The 11,210-nt window shown below is 56.7% G+C and overlaps 1 protein-coding gene across 3 annotated transcripts in view; it reads left to right on the top strand.

The window, feature by feature from the left end:
• The first annotated feature begins 1,156 nt into the window (after window positions 1-1,156).
• Window positions 1,157-11,210, top strand: part of LOC102936782 (receptor-type tyrosine-protein phosphatase kappa) — a 94,376-nt gene continuing 84,322 nt past the window's right edge. For 2 of the 3 annotated variants that reach the window (XM_043547033.1, XM_043547032.1), the window contains exon 1: window positions 1,158-1,374. In XM_043547033.1, coding sequence (XP_043402968.1) covers window positions 1,272-1,374 — 103 coding nt within the window. In that variant the 5' untranslated portion in view covers window positions 1,158-1,271. Of the gene's footprint in view, window positions 1,375-11,210 lie in introns of all 3 variants that reach the window. The other variant, XM_037902598.2, reaches the window with a different exon arrangement.

Here is an 11,210-nt window from a genome sequence, read left to right as displayed (position 1 = left end):
TGGAATCCATGAATCTATGAGAACAACTCCCATGAGGCATTGTGGCAGCATGTCCAAATAAAACTATTTTTGTTCAATTTTTTTATGGAAAAGTCGATTTTTGTCAGGCAAGTCGAGTTCCCTCCCCTCCCCGGCCTCGATCATATGGAGGCAGGTGCATGTCAGGGAATGCACAGCAAAGAGGACATGTTAATCAACGGAAAGCAAGGTCAGGCTCCAGGCTGGGGGGTCCCAGGCCAGTCCCAATGGCACAGAAAAGGGGAAGCCAAGTGCAAGGCACAGAATCTGTGCTGGGAATGACAGGGAGGCGATCCAGATGCTGAAGAGTTTCACTTCCTCCCCGAGTCCCAGCTGCACATTGCAGCGGCATGTGAGAGGGAGAGAGGGGGAGGGAGTGCACAACAGACACAGGATGAGTTACTCCACCTCTGGCATAGGTTGGCTCCAAGGGGTCAGGTTTGCCACTGCTTCCAGATCTTACCACCCTGATGAAGACCATCATCCATGCAAGGGGGAAGGAGTATCCTCGGCCCAGCACTTGGTGGCAGTAAAAAGGTGGGGAACTTTGTTCCTGAGTTTGGAGGGCTTTATGCCCCGAAATCATGGGGTTCTCTCTATGAGCTCTAGGGCAGGAGGGAGACACTTTACTCCGAGGGCACCACACCATCTGAGCAGCGACTCCATGGGGCTCTCCAGAGCACCCATCCTAAACCTTCTCCCTATCACAGCCCTAGCACAACCTAGCCATCTCGTCTGATGAGGGGAGGGTTCAAAAACCCTTGTCAGTCCTGCCCTATGAATTCCAGGATTCACGAGCTGTACCATGACCTGACAGCCGCTGGCACCCTGGAAGCCCACATCCTTCCTGGAACTCTGGTCCACGGCTTGCATTATTACGCTAAGGCCCAGCTGCTCTCAAGTTCCCTGACTGCCTGCCACCGCAAGCTGGGCATGGGCCAAAGGGACCCAGGAGTCCTGGCCCAGTGATGAGGGGAAGCAGCAGATTGTGTGTTCCCCTGACAGCTCCCAGAGCAGCGAGGTTACAGAACAGGCCTGGAGCCACATGGTGCCCCAGCAGACCCGGAGAGAAACAAGAGCAGCTCTGACAGGAGTTTCCATCTCCAAGGAGGAAGCTCTTGCACCACATGCAATCTCTGTGTGTCTGGCTGTTTCCTTTCTTCGCTGGTCTCTGCCACGCTGAGCTCACACGGGAGCTGAGCAGAGAGGCAGAGCGCCTGGGGCTGAGTTCTGCCCTGGGGCTGTCTTGGAACATGGCCCTGCAGGTGTCGGCTCTGGCCCTTCTCCTGGCCCTTCCCCCACTGCTGTCTGCCCAGGGAGCAGGACTGCCCAGTCCCAGCCGCCCCAAGACTCCAGGTAGGACCCGACTCAGGCTTTGCTGCTCCCCTGGCTGCAAGTGGCTGCTGGGCTTTGCCCTGTCAGTCTTGCTGCAGTTGTCCCGGGAGGGGGCTGCCCTCTGCGTCCATGCCAGAGCCTGAGGGGCTCAGCGCCAAGCACCGCTCAGAGAGCTGGGGTGAAAGGCAGCTGAGGGTGACGCTGGGGCAGGAAACCATGTTCCTCTGGGGGGGGCCAAGTGAGAGCTGCAGCTGTGCGCCCCTCGGGGAAGCAGGTCCCTCCCCTGGGAGCAGCAGACAGGTCAGCGTCTGTCTCTGGACTGGGGATAAGAAGCCCGGGGAAGTGGCCTTCATGCTACCCTACAAATAGTATCACCAGTTCCCTGCGGGGCAGGTGTGAGTCCCACATGTGGGTGGCGGAGAACCTGTGGGGTTCTGTTTCTTTTCCGGGAACAACTCTGGTACCAGGAGCAGGAGTCCAGCCAGCCACCCTGTGCTCCCTGCTCCCTCTGAGCCATGCAGACCCTCCTGGAGCCCCCAGCACAGTGGGCTCATTCCTGTAACGAGTTCATTGCATTCTCAGTGCCCACTGGAGGGGGGATACCTGGTATGAGTGATGGGACCATGCAGCAGGGATTCGTTTCCATAGCAGATGCACGTTGACACAGGCGCTGTGCTGTGGGGCTGGCAGCTTTCTGTACGGAGCGCCTGGGAGTGCCCCAGTAAGCACCCTTCTCTGCCGGGGGAGCCTGAACTATGAGTCATTGTCTGTGGTGGAAAATGTGGTACAGAGGTGTCTTGCCATAACAATTCCCCTGCATCACATGGCCTACAATACGCATCTCTGTTCACAGTGGGGACCCACCCCTTCTGCCAAGGTGCAACTTTCATCTTCCCCTCAGCAGGGCAGAGTGACTGCAGGCATGAACCCGGGCGAGAGGAAGGTGTGCAGGGAGCGTGGCTTGTGTCCTGCATTGTTTTGCCAGCCCAGTCACTGGTCAGTGGAAACATGGCTCTGAGAGGGTGTTTGGGTTTGAGCAGAGTGGGACTGCCTCAACCTGTTCCTTAGTTGCGTTTGTTTCCATGAAAAAAGAACAGGAGGACTTGTGGCACCTTAGAGATTAACAAATTTATTAGAGCATAAGCTTTCGTGGGCTACAGCTCACTTCATCAGATGCATAGAATAGAACATATAGTAAGAAGATATATATATACATACAGAGAAGGTGGAAGTTGCCATATAAACTGTAAGAGGCTAATTAATTAAGATGAGCTATTATCAGCAGGAGAAAAAAACTTTTGTCGTGATCATCAAGCTGGCCCATTTAGACAGTGGACAAGAAGTTGGGAGGATACTTAACATGGGGAAATAGATTCAATATGTGTAATGACCCAGCCACTCCAATGGAGGCTGTAGCACCCCGCCCTGCAACTCAACGCCTTTTGGCAGGATCTTTCTTAAATCAGTTGTTTCTTGAAATGGATCTGTCTGGAAAGAGCTGACAAGCTCGGTAAATTAGGAGCAGTTTGCATCGTAGTCACCGCTAGCAGAGCTGGCTCTGGGCTGGGCCCGTTTAAAAGCACTGGTGCTCTAAGGGCCCTGCAGGTTGGCTCAGGAGAATGGAGATGGGCCTGTGACCCGCAGGCTGCTGGCTTTCATTCGGCCAAAGAGGAGGCACAGTCCTGACCTGACGGATGTCTCGGACTCATGTGAAACGAGCTGGTGTGTCTCAGTCAGGTTCCGAGTGGACAGGTGCCCACACTACAGCACCCAGCCGTGCTGGCAACCGAAGCAGGGACCCCAACTGGCTGTGCCATGGAGGCTCAGCTCCCCTCCCGCACTGTAGCTTCCACTAGCTCAGGGCAGGCCAGGCAGCGTTCGGGGAAGCTGGCGCTGCCTGGGCTGATGTTGCCCGGAGGAGAAACAGAGGCTTCCTGTCCCTGGGGCTTCAGGCTGGCAGTGCTATATTGAGTAAAACCACTTGCGCAGCCCGTGAGATGGCTCCCAGCCGGGGCCTTGGTACCCCTGGTGGCACCGACTCCCTCAGAGAGGGCAGCAGACTCACGCCAGTGAGCGGGCCAGGAGCCTGAGGGAGCTGGGCAGGTCCCATCTCAGCACCCCAGCAGTCAGGACCATCTCCCTTTGGGTGTGTCATGAGCGGCTGCTGGCATGAATGGTGCCCAGGCAGAAGCGGGAGGGGCTGCCTTGAACCATCACGCTGAGGCTGAACTGAAAGTTGAGCTGTGCGCGGAAAGAGGAACCATGCCATAAACAACCCCCAGCGCCCTCGGAGACACCAACCATCCCCGTCAGGGCCCGGCCGAGAGACGTGGCCAGGCCCCCTCAGAGACATGAACCATCCCCCCCAGGGCCCAGCTGAGAGACGTGGCCAGGCCCCCTCGGAGACACCAACCATCCCCCCCAGGGCCCGGCCGAGAGACGTGGCCAGGCCCCCTCGGAGACATGAACCATCCCCCCCAGGGCCCAGCTGAGAGACGTGGCCAGGCCCCCTCGGAGACACCAACCATCCCCCCCAGGGCCCGGCCAAGAGACGTGGCCAGGCCCCCTCAGAGACATGAACCATCCGCCCCAGGGCCCAGCTGAGAGACGTGGCCAGGCCCTCTCGGAGACACCAACCATCCCCCCCCCCGGGGCCCGGCCGAGAGACGTGGCCAGGCCCCCTCAGAGACACGAACCATCCCCCCCAGGGCCCGGTTGAGAGACGTGGCCAGGCCCCCTCGGAGACACCAACTATCCCCCCCAGGGCCCAGCTGAGAGACGTGGCCAGGCCCCCTCGGGGACACCAACCATCCGCCCCAGGGCCCAGCTGAGAGACGTGGCCAGGCCCTCTCGGAGACACCAACCATCCCCCCCCCGGGGCCCGGCCGAGAGACGTGGCCAGGCCCCCTCGGAGACACCAACTATCCCCCCCAGGGCCTGGCTGAGAGACGTGGCCAGGCCCCCTTGGAGACACCAACCATCTCCCCCGGGACCCAGCTGAGAGACGTGGCCAGGCCCCCTCGGAGACACCAACTATCCCCCCCAGGGCCTCGCTGAGAGACGTGGCCAGGCCCCCTTGGAGACACCAACCATCCCCCCCGGGGCCCGGCCGAGAGATGTGGCCAGGCCCCCTCAGAGACACCAACCATCTCCCCCAGGGCCCAGCTGAGAGAGGTGGCCAGGCCCCCTCGGAGACACCAACCATCCCACCAGGGCCCAGCCGAGAGACGTGGCCAGGCCCCCTCAGAGACACCAACCATCTTCCCCAGGGCCCAGCTGAGAGACGTGGCGAGGCCCCCTCGGAGACACCAACCATCCCCCCCGGGGCCCAGCTGAGAGACGTGGCCAGGCCCCCTCGGAGACACGAACCATCCCCCCCAGGGCCCGGCCGAGAGACGTGGCCAGGCCCCCTCAGAGACACGAACCATCCCCCCAGGGCCCGGTTGAGAGACGTGGCCAGGCCCCCTCGGAGACACCAACTATCCCCCCCAGGGCCCAGCCGAGAGACGTGGCCAGGCCCCCTCGGAGACACCAACCATCCCCCCCGGGGCCCGGCCGAGAGACATGGCCAGGCCCCCTCGGAGACACCAACCATCCCCCCCAGGGCCCAGCCGAGAGACGTGGCCAGGCCCCCTCGGAGACACCAACCATCCCCCCCGGGGCCCGGCTGAGAGACGTGGCCAGGCCCCCTCGGAGACACCAACCATCCCCCCCAGGGCTCGGCTGAGAGACGTGGCCAGGCCCCCTCAGAGACACCAACCATCCCCCCCGGGGCCCGGCTGAGAGACGTGGCCAGGCCCCCTCAGAGACACCAACCATCCCCCCCGGGGCCCAGCCAAGCCCATCCCGAGAGCTGCCCAGGGGCCCAGTGCAGCCCCACCAGAGCCAATGGGGCAGGGGGATTCTGGGGTGAGAAGGCTCCATGGCAGTTGGGCTCCAACGGCCACCCCATAGAATGCTGGGCCCTGTAAGCCCCGCCCCCTTGGTGCAGGAGGAATCTAATTGGTGGGGAGGCCAACCCAGGATCCTGCTCCTCCAATAGGGCCTCAAGGAGGGAAGGCTCTAAGCTGAGGGCAATTTTAAATGGGGTTTCTCCTGAGGAGAAGGAGGAGGAACCCCCGGAGGGATGGGCGAGCAGACAGGGTCCCCCTGCTCAGAGCGGTGGGAGAATGGACAGGGATACCCCCCACCCAGAGGAGTGAGAGAGCAAAGAGGGGCCCCTCACTCAGAGGGGCAAGAGAGCAGACAGGGGCCGCCCCACCCAGAAGGGCAGAGAGCGGACGCGGCCCCGTTGCCCACACACACTTGCAGCATCGCCAGCCCCAAAGGTTCAAAAATCACAAGCCAGACCCAAAAATCATGAGACGTTTTAAGGATGAAGTGGTTGTTTCGTTCGGTCTCTTAACTGGGGACTCCCCCTTCCCCAGTGTGTGGGTGGCAAGTAGTGTCACCAGCGCTCCCAAGTGTATAGAGCGAGGTGACTTGGGCTGTCCTCTCCCAGCGGCTTGATCCCAAACAATTGTTACACCCATGCACTTGTTATTCAAGGAAGCTCACTCGTGCAGAACTAGACTGGAACTCCTGGCGACACAAACCACCTTTGCAGAATGGCAGCACTACCTGGAAGGAGCTCGCGACCCAGTCCAGTTATTCGCTGATCATAAAAAACTGGAATACCTATGTAGGGAAAAAGCCTTCGATCAATGGCAGCTTCAGTGGGCCCTGTTCTTCTGATGATTCGATTTCATTATCACATACTGCCCTGGATCCAAAAATGGCAAGGCCGACGCCCTGCTCCGAAGACACATTAGCAACTCATGAGGCCTCAGCCAGGAACAACCCACATTCTCCAATCCCATAACTTTCTCAGTGCCACTCGTCACCAGGATTTTCTCAGATTGATACACTCAGCCTCCGCCTCAGGAATTCCACCTGATGAGCAAGCTATTATCCACAAGCAACCGCATGATTCCCAGGAAGGGTTCACATACGTGAGGGACCGCGTCTCTGTTCACCCTGGACCCACAAGAGTTGCAGTCTTACATCTTTGCCATGATTTGCCCCTAGCAGGACTGCTTCAAGACCCAACGAATAATATCCTGCTCCTTTTGGTGGCCCCGGATGTGACCGATGATGCAGTCATTCATTGCCTCCTGTGATGTTTGTGCCTGCACCAAGACACCACGCCACAAGTCCTGTGGTCTCCTCCAGCCCTTGGACACCCCATCTTGACCTGGGGGACCATCACATAGACCAGGGGTCCCCAACGTTGTGCCCATGGGCGCAATGGCGCCCGCCGGGGCAGTCATGTGCGCCCCATGACACCGCGCCGCTGAAATGCCGCCGAGACGTGTTGCCGTTTCTCGGCGGCAGTTCGGCAGCAACACTTCTTGTCGCTGCTGCGTCTCGGTGGCATGGTGTGTGGTGCCCACCACAGTCATCTGGGAATAGGAATATGCTATTCCCACAAAAAGGTTGGGGACTACTGATATAGACCTTAGTCTAGTGTAGGATTACCAGCGTCCAACACATTTACAACAGTTTTCCTAGTAGCGGACCACTGTACAAAATGGCCTACTTCATCCCTTGCACAGGCCTCCCCTCAGCTGAAGAGATAGCCCTGCTATGGATAAGCCATACAGACCAGCTCCACAGCCTTCCGGAATGCATCACCTCCAATCAAGGGTCTCAGTTCACAGCCTGGTTCTGCTGGGGGTCGGCACGTCTTTCCTCTGCTTGCCATCGCCCGTCCAAAAGCGAGATGGAGAGGGCCAACAAAATTCTTGAGCAGTATCTGCAATGCTACATCAGTCATCACCAGGACGATTGGTCCTCATTTCCCTTTTACTCACAGTTTGCCTACATCATCGCAGACCATGCGTCTACAGGTCAAAGCCCCTTTTTTACCACCTATGGGCACCACCCCGATTCACCTGCAATTACCCACATCCTTTCCCAACCTGGCCGCCTCAGACCTAGTGCAGCAGATTTGTCTGGCCCAGGAAGAAGTGAATAAGCACCAGGAAAAAGCAAGAGCAGATTATAAGTGGCATGCAGCCAAGCACCAACAGAGAGTTCCCACCTACTCTGTGGGACACAAGGCATGGCTCTCCATGGAGCATCTCCATACCAACAGACCCACTCACAAGCTAGACTTTCAGTTCTTGGCTCTTTTAAGATCCTGCGACAGGTTAATCCAGTCAGGTTTGAACTTCAGCGATCCTGCTCTCTGAAGATACACCCAGTATTTCCCATATTGCTTTTGAAGCCCTACATAAAAAACCTTTCCCCTTATATGACCCAACTGGCTCTTCCAGCAGTACAGGTACAGGGCCATGAAGGGGTACATGCTTCCTAATACCCTGGACTCTAAACAGAACTGTGGCAGGCTTTGGTGTCTTATTGATTGGGAGGGGGATGGTCCTACGGAACACACCTGGGAGCCTGCAGAAAATATACACCTGCCCACACCTGGGCACACACTCACCGGAACAGCCTGGCCCCACATCATCCTGAGGGCGCGGGAAGTGATATTGGGAACTGGGATTCTTGAACCCAAGTCTACATAGCTCTTAAGAGCTAGGCAGCCCCCCTGCCGCCGGCTGGTCTGCTAGCAAGTGCTAGAATCGCAGCTGAGCTCTAGCAGAGGACGCCAGCCTGGGACCTGATCAGTGAACCCCGGTGGGGTCAGAACTGGCCCAGCCTCAATTTAACCCAAGCACAGGAACTGGAAGTTGACGATGCAACTGGATTCTCCCTGCTCAAGCCTGCAGTAGGTGCGTCTGCTCCCCTTGCAGCCTGACCCTGCCCGACTCCCCGTGTGCCCTCTGGCCTGCCTTGGGCCCTGTTCTCCGGTATCTGACCTGGCCTGGTGTAACGAGGCTGGCTCTGGCGGGACCCCATGGAGAGTGCCAATTCAGGACAAATGGCTAAAAGCAGGGCAGTTACAGCCCAAGGCTGGGGTTTCTCTGTGTAAGCAGGGAACAGTCCCGCTCTTCTGCGGAACTTTCCTGGCTTCTGCACGACCGCGGTGAAGTGGGCTAGCGAAAGGATCTGAGTCCTCGCTCCCACTTCCTTTACCCAGTGGCCTCCCTGCCCTTGAGGACTCCCCTTCCACTCTCCTGTCTGGCAGAGTCCTCGTAACCCCAACAAGGCTGGGCCCAGGATTCCTGGGGGGCTCGACCCCCAACCCTGCTGTGGTCACCTAGGGCAGGAGCTAGGGTGTCCCACTGCGGGGTACTCTCTCTGCACTGGACACTTCTCCGACCCACTGATCATTACATACAATTTAAAGCAAATGCAAGTTATTTAATCAACAATTAATTTTTAAAAGAATAAGGGGAAATGGGAAAGGTTAAAGGAAACACATCACCCCGCTCTGTGGCAGGGAACATCACAAACAGTGTCTCTGGAATGTCAGGGCGGTTCACAGTCTGTTCCTTGTAAGTCCCAGGCCTTCTTCTTAGGCCCTGGCTGTGCTGCAGGGATGCTGTGGGTTGGACACTCGCTCTGGTGGTGGTCACACGCTCTCAGGCTCTAGGTGGCAGGGCCCTTCTTCCCAGCGTTGCCCCCGCCCTGATGGGGTTACCAATCCCCCTCCGAGTCTGGCCTGCAGAGCCTCCTGGCTGAGGCATCTCCCTGTGCTGGGCCCACTGCCCAGGGTCCCCCCTCGCTCTCCCCAGCTGCTCACGACACCTGGCTCCGGACTGCTCCAGCCCCAGCCCCAGCTCCAGCTCCCTGGGCTGCTTCTCTGGCCCCTCTGGCTCTGGTTGCTGCAGCTCTGCTCCCAGGGCAAGTCTGCTCTCTCTGGTCTGTGCCTCTGGCTTTGGGGCTGCAGCTCTGCTCCCAGGACAGGGTCTGCGCTCTTTGGATCTGGCCCAGCTCTGCTCCCCAGCTCAGCTCAGCTCAGGCCCCTGCTTTCTCCTTAGCTCGGCCCCACTCTGTCTGACCCAGGCAATTCCAGCTCACACGGCGGACGGGACCTCCCTGGCCTCCTGACTCCCTGATTAGCCTGCCCGCCCTGTCATTCAGGCTGACTTGGAGCATTGGTCTCTCCCCATTGTTCCTGGGGACTATCAATCTCAGGGTCCTGATTTCCCATAGACCCTTCCCCTTTTAGTACTGGGAGCTAGCCAACCAAAACACCCCACTGAATGTTAGTAAGGGGGCAACAGTTCCCTTACATATGCACACCAAGGCAAACCAAACCAGACAGACAGAGAGGACTTTGGTTTTACCCCACTGGCTAACCACACGTCACACAAGCAATTCCCTTAGACACTCCAGTTTCCCAGGATCTCCACCAGTGCCACTAGTTATGGGGACAAATGGTTATGAAAACCAACACCCCAGCAAAAGAGAAAAAGTTCTCTCAATCCCAAAGGACCAAGCCCCAGACTCAGGTCAATATACAAATCAGATCTTACCCACAAATCACGCTGTCGCCAATCCTTTAGAATCTAAAATCTAAAGGGTTATTCATAAAAGGAAAAACATATAGATGAGAGCTAGAATTGGTTAAATAGAATCAATGACATACAGTGATGGCAAAGTTCTTGGTTCAGGCTTGTAGCAGTGATGGAATAAGCTGCAGGTTCAAATCAAGTCTCTGGAGAACATCCACAGCTGGGATGGGTCTTTCAGTCCTTGGTTCAAAGCTTCAGTGTAACAAAGTCCCTCCAGAGGTAAGAAGCAGGATTGAAGACAAGATGGAGATGAGTTATCAGCCTTTTATAGTCTTTTCCAGGTGTAAGAACTCCTCTTTGTTCTCACTGTGGAAAATTACAGCAAAATGGAGTTTGGAGTCACATGGGCAAGTCCCTGCATACTTTACTGAGTCACGAGGCGTATCTGCCTTCTCTCAGTGGGTCAGTTGTATAGGTCCTTAATGGGCCATCCAGCAGGCTAGGCAGAGCTGACACCAACTTGTCTGGGGTGTCACCCAGAAGCACAGCACAGGTTTGAAATACAGACAGTCTAGAGCCAGTATTCATAACTTTAACTACAAAAATGATACACACATACAGACAGCATAATCATAAGCAGCAAACCATAACCTTGTCTTAGACACCTTATTTGACTCCCTTTATACAAGATTTGGTGCCACTGCAAGACCTTGGTTGCAACAATGATCTATACGGTCCCAGATTATGTCAATAACGTCACACCTGGCTCTTGCTCTGACCATTGGGTCAGACTGCCCAAGACCCAGTTGTGACAGTGGGGAGGGGAGGAACAGAGGAGCTGTCCCTATTGCTCATGGGGCAGAGGGGGTAGTGGAGTCATCCCGAGCTGCTGGGCTCTTTCTGCTCCTCCCACCCTTCCTATGAGAACAGTGCTGCCTCCTGTGGGGAAGTGGGGGCAGTTCTGCCTGCCTCCTGCAGCAGCCCTGATTGGCTGCTCTTCCTCAGGAGGCGGGGCAGTGGCGTACCTCCCAACATTTCAGGTGGCCAAAGCGGGATGCAGTGCAATCAAATCCATACAATGATGACATTCCTGGGGAAGGTTTGGTGTAACGCCTGTAACAATGACATGTTCAAAATAATGGAAGAAACTAAGACAGGTAAATGTTTCTTTATCTGTCCTCATGAGTGACAGACAACTTTTGAAAAGACCGTGAGCAATCGGATTTTTTTCATTTTTACCGCTGGTTTTGGAGAGAACAAAAGTAAGTTTTATGTACATAAAAGTGCCTGCGTCCGTTACTCTGCAGAGTGTTTCCTTTTGTCTGAACAAACTGGTATACGTGGCAGACTTTGCCTTTTTGCACAGTTCAGGTGAAGGCTGCCACCGGTGACACTTCATATGGGAAAAGATACTGAGTTTTGCTGCCAGCGTAGCATGTAGTGTGTCCCACT

The sequence above is a fragment of the Chelonia mydas genome, chromosome 5 (genome assembly GCF_015237465.2).
Source record: "Chelonia mydas isolate rCheMyd1 chromosome 5, rCheMyd1.pri.v2, whole genome shotgun sequence".
NCBI lineage: Eukaryota > Metazoa > Chordata > Testudines > Cheloniidae > Chelonia > Chelonia mydas.
Note: the sequence above shows the minus strand (reverse complement) of the source record. Positions and strands in the feature narration are given on the sequence as shown.